The sequence below is a fragment of the Microtus ochrogaster genome, linkage group LG5, assembly GCF_000317375.1.
Source record: "Microtus ochrogaster isolate Prairie Vole_2 linkage group LG5, MicOch1.0, whole genome shotgun sequence".
Taxonomy (NCBI): Eukaryota; Metazoa; Chordata; class Mammalia; order Rodentia; family Cricetidae; genus Microtus; species Microtus ochrogaster.
Genome location: NC_022031.1, coordinates 22,117,739 through 22,132,079, shown reverse-complemented (window position 1 = coordinate 22,132,079; position 14,341 = coordinate 22,117,739). Strand labels below are relative to the sequence as shown.

Here is a 14,341-nt window from a genome sequence, read left to right as displayed (position 1 = left end):
GGAGGCAGGAGAATTTCCTATTCAAGGCTAGTCTGAACTACCTGTTTCAAAAAAAGAAACCAGCTCATGTATCGCCTGTGAGTCAGTCATCAAATTAATGACAATTAGGTCACACCAGTATTTCTCAAACACTTCTGAGCTCATGAATTATGGGAAAGCTTGTTACAGTATAAATCCGGAGTGTGTTTTGAGGAGTGCAGGGGTTCTGCCTCTCTAACAGGTTTCCAGGTGATACCAGACAGTCTGAATGGCAGTTCTCTATACCACTGGCTCGGAAGGAATTCAGACCTCTGAGGACTAAAAGCATTCCTGGACATATGGTTCCTCATCAACCCCACCAGGTCACACTGTTTTTAAGGAGTTTGACCATTACATACAGATAAAGGGATTGGGCTGGAATCGAATCAGAAATTTAAAAACTGTACCAAGACTCTAGAAGAATAATTATGGCAGAGGTGATGCATAACTGACCCCTGAAGTACTGAGCTAGGGAGGAAGCGTTAGGACAGTAGAGAAACTTAAAGAAAGGGTAGGAGAAAAGGGGACAGATAAGAGGTGCGTTATCTTGTCTCTACTTCCCTGCCTGAGCAGTTAAAGATCTGGCAGATTTCTCAGGCATAATCAAATGAGCAAGATGGGCAGTTTATTTGTGTTAGGAAATTTCTCATAATGCTACACTTCTCATTTTAAAATACAATTTTTATACTTAAAGTATTTAAGACCTTGCTACTGTAACAAGTAGATGTGAAATGATTCTTTTGCGCATTTTAAATAATTAAATGTATTAGGCTATTTTATTAAAATGTCTATGCATTATTCAATAATAAATAATTTATTTGATAATGTTCTTCTGAGTTTTACTGTAAGGATTTGGTTCTCTTGATTTGTATACTGGGTCATTTATGTCAACTTGACACATGCTAAAGTCATCTGAGAGGTCGGAGCCTCAATTAAGGTTATGCTTCCATTAGATCCGGCTGTAGGCAAGCCTGTAGGGCACTTTCTAAATTAGTGATTCATGGGGGAGAGCCCATGTAGATGGAAGTTTCTGTCCTGCCTGATCCTGAAGCCATTCAGTCCTAAATAAACACACAGAGGCTTATAAACTGTTTGACCTATTTATTACTCAGACTTATTACTAACTAGATCTTACAACTTAAATTAACCCATAATTCTTATCTATGGTTAGCCATGTGGCTTGGTACATTTTCTCAGTAAGGCATTCTCATCTTGCTTCCTCTGCTTCTGGATGACACTGCATCTCTGCCTTTCCTTTTCCCAGGATTCCTCAGCACCACATAAAATGGTGGGGGAAGGGCAAGTACATGCCTGTAATCCTAGCAGTTGAAACATAGAGGCAGGAAGATAAAAAGTTTGTGGTCATCCTTGACTATAAAGTGTGTCTCGGGCCAGTTTGGGCTACATTAGACCCCCAATATCTCTTCTCTCTCTCTCTCTCTCTCTCTCTCTCTCTCTCTCTCTCTCTCTCTCTCTCTCTCTCTCCACACAAGTTTGTTTTCTATGTCAGACAGTGATTTTGGAAACTTTTTCTTTGGGCTGTCAGCTCACAAATAATGACATTAAAACTTGGCCTTACCTTTTTCCCAACTAGCTCTTATAACTTAACCCATTTACATTAATCTAGGATCTGCCACACAGTATTACCTTTCTCTTCATCAGGCTGGCTACTCTGCTTTTCTTCTTTCCAGAGTCCTCTCTGTGCCTGGTAGTCCTGCCTATACCTCCTGCCTAGCTATTGGCTGTTCAGCTTTTTATTACACCAGTCATAGCAATACATCTTCACACAGTGTATAAATATTCCACAACATTTCCTCTTTTTGTCTAAATAAAAAGGGTTTAATACATACATACATACATACATACATATATACATACATACAAGCAAAGCACTGATACACATAAAATAAAGTTTAAAAGAAAAAGTTTTAAAAATAAAATGGAATTTAAAAAAAGAAAAGATGGGCAGTGGCGGTGTACACCTTTAATCCCAGCACTCAGGAGGCAGAGGCAGGTGAATCTCTGAATTCAAGGCCAACCTACAAATCCAGTTCCAGAACAGCCAAGGGGCTATGTTGTGTGCAGACCATTCAAATGTGTCAAGATAATCCAGCTGAGTGCTTATACTGCAAAAATGCAGTTGTGACCATATAAAGGCATGAAGTACAGAGGATCAGAATTGCCTCCTTACTAACTGTGTAATTCTGAATACATCATGTGCTATCTCCGTGGAACAGAGTTGCTAATAGCCCTGATCTCTTGGGGTCACTGTGAGGATTAGAGGAGATAGCATTGGCACAAGACCTGGAACTTGATAAAGACCTGGCACAGCTACATGAGAATTCTTATTTTAAAAAAAAGCAAGTATGAAACATAATTTCACATTGATTGATGCAGGATTTTCCCTGTTAGGCTAATCAAAACTATTTTCAATGCATCTTCTCCCTGTTTTTTATTTTGGCACTCTTCAGATTTACAGAGAAGTTAAAGAAGCAATGCAGTGGGCATCTATGTATGCCCATCAAGTGAAGCGTGATACTAATCAGTCTTAGCAATAAAAACCACAAGTCAGATATCAGTGTAAAACTCTGGAAGATTAGAGAACCTTCTTTCCTGGGTCTGAACGGGCTGAGATCCTGTCTCCACCCCACCTTATCACTTCCTGTTTCTACCTTCCAAGTACTAGGATTAAAGGCATGTGCCACCACTGCCCAGCTTCTATGATTACCTAGTGGCTAGCTCAGCCCTCTGATCTCCAGGCAAACTTTATTTGTCAGAACACAAACGAAATCTCACACAAGCATCTAGAATCCCCAGAAGCTAACATTTCCCTGCATGTTCATTCACGGTTTCTCCCCAGGCAAGCACACATTCATAGGAATCATTTCTAAAGTTCTGAAAAGTATTTCATCCATCCATCTTTTTCTATTCTCGTTTTATTATTATCTCTTCTTGTTATATTTAGTTTTGCCTTTGGGGGTTTGTGTGTTTGACTGATTGATTAATCAAGACAGGATCTTACTACGTAGCCCTGACTGACATAGAAATTGCTGTATGGATCAGGCGGCCTCAGACCACAGAATGCCTGCTTCTCTCACCCACGTGCTGGGATTAGAGACGTGCACCCCCATGCACACCTGCAATAATCGTTTTCTAGCAACATGGACTGTTTCCATTTTTAAAACCATTTCACCTAAACTGCATGTCTCTTACTTTTCAAGGATTCAGTCCCTAAGAACAAAAACATTTCCTTTAATGGGAAAATGAGCCTATGTAAGAAAATTAACCTCATCACTTGTCGCTGTGTATTTGTTTACATTGTAAAGATGTGTCTCTGCCTAAGGCACCTTCTGATTGGTTTAATACAGAGTTACATGACCAATAGCTAGGCAGAGGAGTGAAACTCAAGATGAATCTAGGAACCAGATACACAAGCAAGATGCGGAACAAGTCAGACACACAAAATGGGACAGAGATAAAAAGCCACGTGGTAGAATGTGGATTAATAAAAAATATAGGTTAGTTTAAGTTATAAGAGCTAGTTGAAAGCAAGCCTAAGCTAAAGGAGCTAAAGGCCAAGCTCTCATAATTAATAAGAAGCCTCTGTGTCATTATCTATGAGCTGGCAGCCCAAAGAAAAATCTTACTACAATCAGTTCGTTACACGTGCCAGTTATGTGCCAGATGTTACACTAAAATAGAAAGCCATGGGTGCTGGAGAGATGGCTCAGTGGTTAAGAGCATTGCCTGCTCTTCCAATGGTCCTGAGTTCAATTCCCAGCAACCACATGGTGGCTCACAACCATCTGTAAAGAGGTCTGGCACCCGCTTCTGGCCTTCAGGCATACAGACAGAATATTGTATACATAATAAATAAATAAATAAATAAATAAATAAATAAATAAATAAATAAATAAATAAATAAATAAATTAAAAAAAAAGAAAGCTATGAACCTGAGCTAAGACATACATGCACATTTTACCCACAAATATTTGTTTTGTGAGGCAGGATTTTGCTGTGTGGATTTGTTGAGAGCTGTTCCGAGGCTTTCTCAAAGGCCCCAGTGAAAGGACAAAATAAAATTAGTTCTGTGTCCTTGCCCAGGGGCAGAGTTGGCAAGGTCCAGTCTGGGGCTGGGGCCTTGAAGGTTTTCTTGTCCTACTGTATAACCACATTCTGCTGACTCCATCCCATCCAAACTGTATGTAAGAAGCCTGTGTGAGCCATCAGTGTGTGCAAGACCTCCTGATCCCAAACTTTCCTATGTTGTTTACTTTCTCATCCCTTCATTGTCCCCCTGAGGACCCTGCCACTGAAGAATGACCTTCTGGTCCAGACTGTGGACTAAAATGGCCTCAAACACTCTGTTACCTCACCTGGTCTCAAGCTTATGATCATTACCTGCCCTGAAAGTCATCAGAACAAAGAGCCTTCTAACGAAGTTAAGGACAACACTATCATGTAGGTACTAGTCAACTTGTTCACATGTGTCTGCAAAGGGGAGTGAGGAGTAAGAAAGAGACGAGAGACAGAGGGTAGAGTTGGAAGGGCTTCCAGTGGATACTGAGCAGCCTAAAGTTTACTCCTATACATAGTCCTTATATTCTTCAATCAAAAGGAGAGCGAAAAAGTCTTCCCTCCCATGATACAAGGAACAAACAAGCATGATTACCTCCTCACATCTCAAAATGCCTAGTAACCATGCCCTAAATCAAGCATCCTGCTGCCTGGTCTTTGAGTAGGAAGACATCAGTAGCACACCTTTGGTCGAACATCTTATTTGTCCTTGAGGAACAAGAATAGGTTTGAGCTCTCTGTTAGTCAAGATGAAACAGATTCAAAACTGTGGGCTCCCACACTAAAATATAACAAATTTTCCTTTTTAAGACTTTACTTCTTTCTCTCTCTCTCTCTCTCTCTCTCTCTCTCTCTCACTGTGTGTGTGTGTGTGTTGATGTGAAGGTCAAAAGAAGGCATTGTATCACCTGGAGCTGCAGTTATAGATGGTGGTGTGGGTGCTAGGAACTGAACTCGGGTCCTCTGGAAGAACAAGTGCTCTTAACTGATGAGTCATCTCTCCAGTCCCATATTAAAAACACTGGCACAATAAGTATGGTGTATCAGACAGAGGCAAGGGAGAACAGAAAGAGCAGTGCCATCATGGGACTAGTCATGGCTAGGTATGTAGTTCAGTTGATAAAGTGCACAAGGTTTCATCTCCAGCATCATATAAACTAGACATAGTAGTGTCTTAGTTAGGGTTCCTATTGCTGTGAAGAGTCCCCATGACCATGGCAACTATTATAAAGGAAAACATTTAACTAGGGCTGGCTTACTGACAGAGGTTCAGTCCAGTTCAGTCCATTATTGTCATAGTGGGAAGCATGACAACATGGAGGCAGACATTGTGCTGGAGAGGTAATTGAGAGCTCTACATCTAGATCCATAGGCAGCAGGAAGTGGACTGGCTTGAGCTTCTGAGACCTCAAAGCCTATCCCCAAGTGACATACCTCCTGTAAGAAAGCCACACACTTCAATAAAGGCACACTTCTTAATAGTACCACTCCCTATGGTCCAAGCATTCAAACATGTGAGTCTATGGGGGGACATTCCTATTCAACCACAAGTAGTGAACTGGGTAGAGTGAAGAATATCTGCAGGGAGGTAGTGGCAGGAGAATTAAAAGTTCAAAGTCATTGTTGGCTATACCGTCAGGTCAAGGCCAACCACGGCTACACAAAACTCTGTCTCAAAAACAAAAGTCCAGGTGTCACGGCACATACCTTTAATCCCAGCACTAGAAATTTAAGAAGGAAAGTTTATTTTACTTTGGGGTTTCAAAAGCAGGTAGATCTCTGTGAGTTTGTGGCAATTCAGGTCTGCAAAGTAAGTTTCTGGTCAGCCCAAGCCGGAGGAGTGATGGCTATTCTTCGTTGTCAGTTTGTCGACATCTGGAATGAACTAGAATCCAGAATTGGAGGCACACTTGTGAGAGAGTTTTTGCTTGGTTTGAAGTGGGCGAATACACTTCTAGTCCAGACATTTGAGGTATAAAGACACACATCTTTGATCTGGACCTTGAGGCAGGAATGCCTTTAATCTGGGACACACCTTCTGCTGGCCGTCTAAATAAAGATATTGAAGAAGAAAGCATTTGCCCTGGGCCCTCACCTTGCTAGCACATCCGTTCCTTCTGGCATTAGAGCCTACTTCCTTGATCTACAGAAGATCAGCTGAGACATCCAGCCTCGTGGAGCGAGCAACTTCTGGATTCTTGGGCTTTCCATTCCTAGCCAGCCATTGTTGGATTAGCTGGACTGCAGCCCGTAAGCCATTCCAACAAATCCCTTTATATATAGGGAGAGATTCATCATATAAGTTTTCTTACTCTGGAGAGCTCTTACAGGATGGTAATAAGAATGTGGAAAATAGAGTATTTAAATATTCTCAAGCTATTGTTTTATAAGGCACTTAATCGTGCCAAGGAAAAAGTAGTAAATTTACAGAAACAAATCTATCAGACACCAACCAATCAAAATTATGAAAATTAATGCCACCAGTAAGTAATAAGGAAATTGATGGCTTAAGTTTCCTGATGGGAAACTTCTGTAGTGTGTTTGTGTGTTGTTGTTTTCTTATTCTTCTTTTTATTTTTATTTATTTGCTTTGGATCACGGAGAAACCTGTGGTCTTTTCTATGTTGGTCAAGTGCTCTACCAGTGAACTATATCCACACTATATAGTATTCCTTATAAAAAATACACTATCTGAATTAACTAATTTTCATGAAGAAAATTAGAAAAATAAAAATTGCAGAACATTCTAAGCAACCCTTTATTGACCTTCAAGAGTCAGAAGAAATAGGAGAAGTCTTCTAAATTAAATTGAAAATAGTTGATAATACTGAGAAATCTGTCTCCCTTGAGTAAGGATGGGGTGCAACCAGATGAGTACAAGAAAATGTTTTCTAGATTCAATGGACCATCGTACATATGGTGTGAACTAAGAGTGGTTGAGACAGCATGGAAAAGACCTGCACGAGTTTATGCTAGACAAAATCCCAGTATGAAAAGGAGAGGTAGGTACAAAGTTCCACCACTAGCTTAGAAGTTATTGGGAATTGACAGCTACTGGAAGACATAGTATCAGGTTTTGCTTGTTTTGTTTTTAAGGGTGGGGATCCTGGTAAGTCAATCACACTTCAGTGCATCCACACAGTCAAAAGTCTAAGAGCAGCACAAATTGAACTTGACAGACAGACAGACACATACACGCATGTGCACACATACGCGCATACAGGTGGATGGGTAGAGAAGGAATTGGGGTAGGAGGTTGAATATGATCAAAATACAAAATATATTGTTCAGAATTCTAAAAGAACAAATGACAAAGAAAAACATTGATTGACTGAGGCAGGATCTCATTATATAGACCTAGCTGGCCTATAACTCACTGTGTAAACTAGGCTGGTCTCCAACTCACAGAGATTCACCTGTCTCTGACTCCTAAATGCTGGAAATAACGATGTGCACCACCACCACTGGCTCAAAATATATTTTGTATACCACAAGTAAAAGTGATATAAATTACAGTAGCTTTTATTTAGTCAGGTGTTTTTTTTAACCAAAAATACAGAAATACCACAAACAACAGAGATTTCTTTGGTTAAAATAAATAACAGCATATGTTTTGTACACACATGTGCAAAATGCCTAGTATGTAGAATGAAATGAAGTGAGCACACATATTTCTATAATAAAAGCTCCTTTAGCATACCTGACAAAACCTCCTGAGAAAATTTCACCAAGTGTCTCCTAGGTGACACAAAAACTTTTCTCCAATGACTTAGATATTTTTATTGACCTTTTGTTCTTCAGGCTCTCGTTGAAAAAAATAAGCTTTCTGAATCTGTAAACAACAAACTTTTAAGCACATTACTACTGTCGTCAGAGCTATCTCATTTCTGCAGCTCTTCACGTACACGCGGGCTACTTGAGGCATTCGCATGGAGCGTTTCTGCATCCCCCTGTAAAGCAGACTCAGCAGGCCCAGGGTGCTCCTGTGCACTGGATTTCACAGCATGTGCAGCATAGTTAAGGTTGGTATTGTCACTCCAGTGCCAGTAGCCCGAGAAGGGATTGTAGAGCATTCCTGCCACAGTGTGAACTGACAGACCATCTGAAAACAAATCAGAAAACTTGAACTCAATAATCATGTACAATTCAAACCACAAGAGTCTACAGTAATTCTTAATTTAATGAACAAAACTGCGTTGATCATACTTCACTGCAGTGAGAATATGTCCTCCAAAGCAGAGGACTGGGGTCACCATTGCAGCTCTGACACCTGCTGCAATGGTGACCCATTCCGAATGCCGCAGATAGATCATGTGTCCTGCAGCATTGGAATTAGGGGAGATATGTCTAAAATAGCTCAGTGCTTAGAATTCTCTAAGTTCTCAACAAATGCTAGCTGCCACTTGAAATACCTGTCAATAAGAGATTGTCTCCATAAGGTATCTTCTTTGTTGTTTTCTCTTTTATTTGTTGAAACAGAGCCTCATCTTTCTGTGTAGCCCAGGCTAGCCTTGAATACCCAGTTTTCCTGTCACAGCCTTTCATATGCTATAATCACAAGCATGCACTACTATTCCCAGCTCCAAAAATATTCTTTAAAATATCTTTTTTCTAGTCTATTTTCAACAAAATTACAGACATCTCTAGAAGCCACCACACTGCCCTGAACGGAGAGTATTTTAAATGAAACAGTTGGTGGGTACACTTCTGCCAAGAGGGGGAGCTAAGACGCATTACTTCACAACGCTCAACAAAGCTTTGACTGGGCCACAGCACGGTGAGGCACTGGTGGAGTACAAGAAGGAGACTGTGGGTCAGAAGAGCGGAGAAATGTGAAAATGACGTGCAGCCATATTCAGATCACACTCTACTGCAGGGTGAAATATACGAGCTCCAAAGCCGACTGCAGCTCTGACGTCTACCATGGTCACTTCTGCAGGAAGCAGAGATACAGAAGAAATGACATGGAAGGCGGGAATACATCTGAGTATAGAAGAGTCCGGAGAAATCATAGGACAAATCGAGATAGGCAGGGCTCACCAGGAGCAACTGAGCACGTGTAAGTAAGACACACTGACGCCCATCCTTAAACAAGTGAAGATCCAAGCAGCCAGGACTAAGAGCCAGGCAGAAGTGGTATCTCCTCCATAACCACCATTTCAAAGAGTTTGAGACATAGCTGAAGAGATACAACTAACATTGGGAAAAAAAAGTAACCTGCTTAAATACGCGCTAGATCATGAGATTAATAATTATACACGCATTAAAGATTCGGAAAGGACTGGACAACAGTCGTAACACTTACTTGGTTCTAGAATACTCTCCAGCTTTTCAGGTGAAACAAACTTCTCCCATGTGTGTGTGCCTTTTGGAACAAGGCCCATGATTTGTTCTGAGAAAACAATGCCCAAGGCGTAGGACAGCTGTGTTTTGTTGATTGTAGTGATGAATAACGAGCCACCAGGCTAAAGGGAGGAAGCATATATGCAAGTGAACCGATGGAGCTGGAGTGTAAAGAGTTGGGAGCAACTGTCGGGGAAAGGCTTACTTCCCCACTGTCCTTCTTTCCAGACGATGTTGGTGCAAACAAGACATGTAAGTAGCTATAAAACAGAATTTACCAAAGTAGCACTTTTTCTTCTCTCTTGGGAAGATCTGTTATCACAGGCAATCTACAGGCAGTCACTAAGTCTGTACACATCAAGCACGGCTTTCAACTCAAAATCCTTTTATTGCTATAACATATTTCTATAATCTCTTTGGTATGTATTAAACACTTTATCAAGGTTGATACCTGTATACATTTACATTCTTTTTTCCTTTTATTGAAAATAGGTTTTTTTCCCCATACAATATATCCCTATTACTGTTCTCCCTCCTCCTATTCTTCCCATGTCCTCCCATCTCCCCTCCCATCCAGATCCACACCCTTTCTGTCTCTCAGTAGAAAACAAACATGTACCTAAGGAATAATAAATAAAATAAACCAAAAACAAATAATCAGAATATGACAAAACAATCAAACAAGAAAAAAGGCCAAAGAGAAAAGCACAAGAAACACACAGATGCAGACACACGTTTGCAATGCGCAGGAATCCCACAAAAAAAAAAAACAAAACTGGAAGCCACAATATATAAAGTAAAGGACTTATAAGATTAAGAAAAATATTAAGGGAAAAGAACCTTCAAAGATGTCACTGAGTTAGTTTTGTGACCAGCTACTGCTGGGCATGGGGTCTACCAGGATTTGTTTCCCCAGTGAGACCCCCTTGGAGAAAACTAATTGGCTCTCAATTGGAGATAGCTTCTGGGTTAAGAATGTGGCAGGGGGGTAGAGTAATGATTTCATGGTTAAGAGCACTGATTGCTCTTCCAGAGGTCCCAGATTCAATTCCCATTACCCACATGACAGCTCACAACTGTCAGTAACTACAGTTCCAGGTGATCCTACACCCTCACACAAATATACACATAGGGAAAACAGCAATAAATAAAACACATAAATAAAAATAAATAAATTATTTGAACAAGAAGAATGGGTCTGTTGTCTACTTTCAGATTTAGGAGCCCATCTCATGCAGACCTATGTAGGCCCAGGCCCTGTGCACCTGGTACAGACCTATGCAGGCCCAGGCCCAGGCCCTGTGTACCTGGTGCGGACTTATGCAGGCCCAGGCCCTGTGCATGTTGTCATAGTACTGCTGAGTGTGTGTCAGCCTTATTGTGTCTAGAAGGCCTTGATTCCTCGGGGTCCCCTTAACATACAGAGGTCTTCCATGTGTCTCTCAGGTGCTGCACCTAATGTGCCTGGAGCAGCGTCCCCCATACATCATGTGCTCAGGAGTACTGCCAACAAATGCTCTCTCACACAAACATTAATGATTAAAGTTCAAGCATTTTTTGTTTTGATTTGTGAAACGGTTATGAAAGGATCGAGAAAAACACTTAGATGAAAGCAAATCATTTATGGGAGTATTTGGTCTGACTATTTAAAGACAATCTTTTTATTTCATATGTTCATTTTCAAAACAGCATGAAAGACGTACTCCTTATAGTCTCATTAGCCTAACGAGTATAAAATACCACTGCAAAATCACCTTATGGGTCTTTCTGTCTTTCTCTCTCAATTGTAACAGATGGATAGATCATAGATAGATAGATAGATAGATAGATAGATAGATAGATAGATAGATAGATAGAGATGGATAAGTAGATAAGTAGAGAGATAAATGCTAGACAGATGGTAGATGATAGATATATGACAGATTTAGATGATAGATTTATAGATAGATAATAGATGATATACAGACAGATAAATAAGTGATAGACAATAGGTGACAGATAGATGATAGATTGAAAGATGATAGATAGATAGATAGATAGATAGATAGATAGATAGATAGATGGATGATAGACAATAGGTGCAGATAGATAATAGATTGGAAGATGATAGACAGATAATAGGAGATAGATAGATAGATAGATAGATAGATAGATAGATAGATAGATAGATAGATAGATAGATAGACAGATAGATATGGCATGTATAGAATAGGGAGAAGAGGTAATTTTTAACACCACCCTAGATTCAAACTAAGACAGAGGACAAAATATTAGGGTGTGCACATCACTACACATTGTACTTTGTCTCTGGAAACTCTAGTATTGTAAATCTTACTAAGAATCATTTATGAGTCTCTCATCTCTGTTCTGGAGTATCACACTGCATGGTGATAGTGGTGAGCAATGTTTCTTTTTCTTTAAACGAAGGCCCATATTTAGTTTCTAAGGCAGCTGCCATCCTGCCAGACCAGCTGTGGCTACCTAACAAAAGGCTCAGGGTGAACTGCTCCTTCTCTTTGTTAATATGTAGATCGCCTGGGGAAAGGTGTGGATTCCAAGCTGGTGACTGAGTGGCAGGTGTGATTAAAAGAGAATATTAATGAGCTCCCACTTTGGTTTACAGGGAGAATAAAAGGTGTTTGAATAATAAACGTGGGTGATCTTCAGGAATGAACGAAGCCTGAGACTCCCTTCCAATATTGCTGTGTAAACTGTGTCTCATTATTTTCCTGCGACTCCACACAGGTCCAGAGTGAGGAAAAAGTAGTTTTATTTTGGGGCATTGGACCGCAACAGGTCTCCACTAAAAACCAAATTAGATTTAAGTTTACATCCACATCCTTGTATGTGTCAAAGGATCTTCATTTAGACATATGTACTGATACAAATACAACAACTAATAAATAAAGATTTTACTTGAAAAACAGGAAATGAATGTAATAAAATTCCATTTAAGAGTGAAACACTTCCCTTTAATCCCAGCACTTGGGAGGCAGAGACAGGTGGATCTGTGAGTTTGAGGCCAGCCTGGTAAACAGAGTGAGCTCCAGGACAGCCAGGGCTATACAGCTGGGCCAATGAGATGGCTCAGGGCAAAGGGTAATGGCACCTGACACAAGCCCGATGACCTGACTCAATCCCTGGGATCTATATGATGGGAGAGAATCAACTCCCTCAAGCTGTTCTATGACACACACATACAATAAATAAATTAAAAAGTAATTAAAAGGTACAAAAACATCTAAGATGGAAGGTGATTAAGGAGACGCAGTACCTAATGCAATGCAGAAGCTTAGGATGGATACATAGTCGGAAAAACATCAGTGGAGAAATTGATAAGTCTAGCAAGCTCTCTATGCATTAATAAGGCAATGCCACTGTCTATGTCTAAGTCTGTAGATATGTACCAGGGGTTATGTGTAGGAAAAGGACATCGAAGAGGCAAGTGAGGCACAGAATTGAGGTCAGCACGTGCTTTTAGGGCATACAGTGATGTGCGGGCATCTGAGAGGAAGTGATCCTTCAACATGGGGCCCTAAGTACCTGGTTTCTACCCATTTGTGAGCTGTTAACACAGTGGGTCACAACCCCTTTGGCAAACCTCTATCCCCAAAACTATTTACATTACAATTCATAACAGTAACAAAATTACAATTATGAAGTAGCAACAAAAATAATTTCATGGTTGGAGGTCACCACAACATGAGGAAATGTATTAAATGGTTGCAGCATTAGGAAGGCTGAGAACAACTGTGTTAATATACGGGGAAAAAACAGGTGAAGGCAAAACCACTCTGTATTTGCAGCTCTTCTGCAAATCTACAATTCTTTTACTATAACGCTTTCTGCTGCAGCCAGCAAAGCAGGTAGGCTAACTGCATCTTCACCTCTCCTTCAGTCCTTCCAAATCCAATCCCCAGTCTCATCCCCAGCTCTGCAGCAGACATCTTCCTACCCCCATTCCCGATGGAGCACACAGATTTTCCCTCCCAGTCTCACTCCGCTGCTCACTGCTTGTCCCAGCCCTCAATTCCAGTAGGCATTTCCTGGGAACTTCAGTCGGCAAAGCAGGCAGCTACCTGCAGATCTTCCTCTCCCTTCTCCTCTAAGTCTATCCCCCAGTCTCATACCCAGCTCTGTAGCACACCTGCTGTGGTCTCTCTTCACTCTCTACCCCACTCCCAGAGGACTAAGCAGATCCTAGTGGAACACCCTGCTTTCCTCCAGCTGGTGGGCCCCATCTCCCCCTCCTCTGCCCCCACACTCCTAGCCCATCCCCATTTCTATTTATCAGCTTCTAAGACCTAGAAACACATTTCATCTGGAATCCCCAGTGGCTACACCTAGGATCCCAGATGGATTACCCACTAGGCAACACACAGCCACTATACTTGCCTAAGATCCAGAGATGAAACAGAAACCAAGGAACAAAACATCCACCCAACAAAGACAAGACTAGATATCAGTATCTAGAATTACAATCTTCCCAATCCCGTATACCTAGATGCTAATATAAAAACACAACCAATCACATCCAGGACAATATCTCTCTACCAGAACCCAGGAAGCCTGACATGAAAGGCAATGAGCATTGTAACGTAACTGAAGCACAAGAAAAAGACCTTAAAACAGCCTGTATGAATATGAGAGAGGACCATAAAGAAAAAATTAATACATTCCTTAATGAAATCTATGAAAACATAAACAGTGGAAGGAAATAGATAAAACAGTCCAAAACATAAAAGTGGAAATAGAATCAATAAAGAAAACACAAACTGAAGGAAATCTGGAAATGATAAATTTAGCAAATCAAACAGGAACCTTAGAAGCAAGCCTCACCAACAAAATAAGAGATGGTGTCAGGAGCCATTTCCTCCCAAAATTGGCAGAGCCTATCCCACA

General features: G+C 40.7%; 1 protein-coding gene and 1 long non-coding RNA gene across 2 annotated transcripts in view; one reads left to right on the top strand and one right to left on the bottom strand.

Moving 5' to 3' along the window:
• LOC113457735 overlaps positions 1-12,319 on the top strand; it is a 15,865-nt gene extending 3,546 nt beyond the window's left edge. Inside the window, exons 2-3 of the long non-coding RNA XR_003378241.1 lie at positions 9,036-9,155; positions 12,063-12,319. This is a non-coding gene — a long non-coding RNA (uncharacterized LOC113457735). The remainder of the gene's footprint in view (positions 1-9,035; positions 9,156-12,062) is intronic.
• Coq3 (coenzyme Q3, methyltransferase) overlaps positions 7,572-14,341 on the bottom strand; it is a 28,932-nt gene continuing 22,162 nt past the window's right edge. Inside the window, exons 6-7 of the mRNA XM_005361918.3 lie at positions 9,402-9,561; positions 7,572-8,198 (exon numbers count right to left, since the gene is read on the bottom strand). Coding sequence (XP_005361975.1) covers positions 7,978-8,198; positions 9,402-9,561 — 381 coding nt within the window. The 3' untranslated portion in view covers positions 7,572-7,977. The remainder of the gene's footprint in view (positions 8,199-9,401; positions 9,562-14,341) is intronic.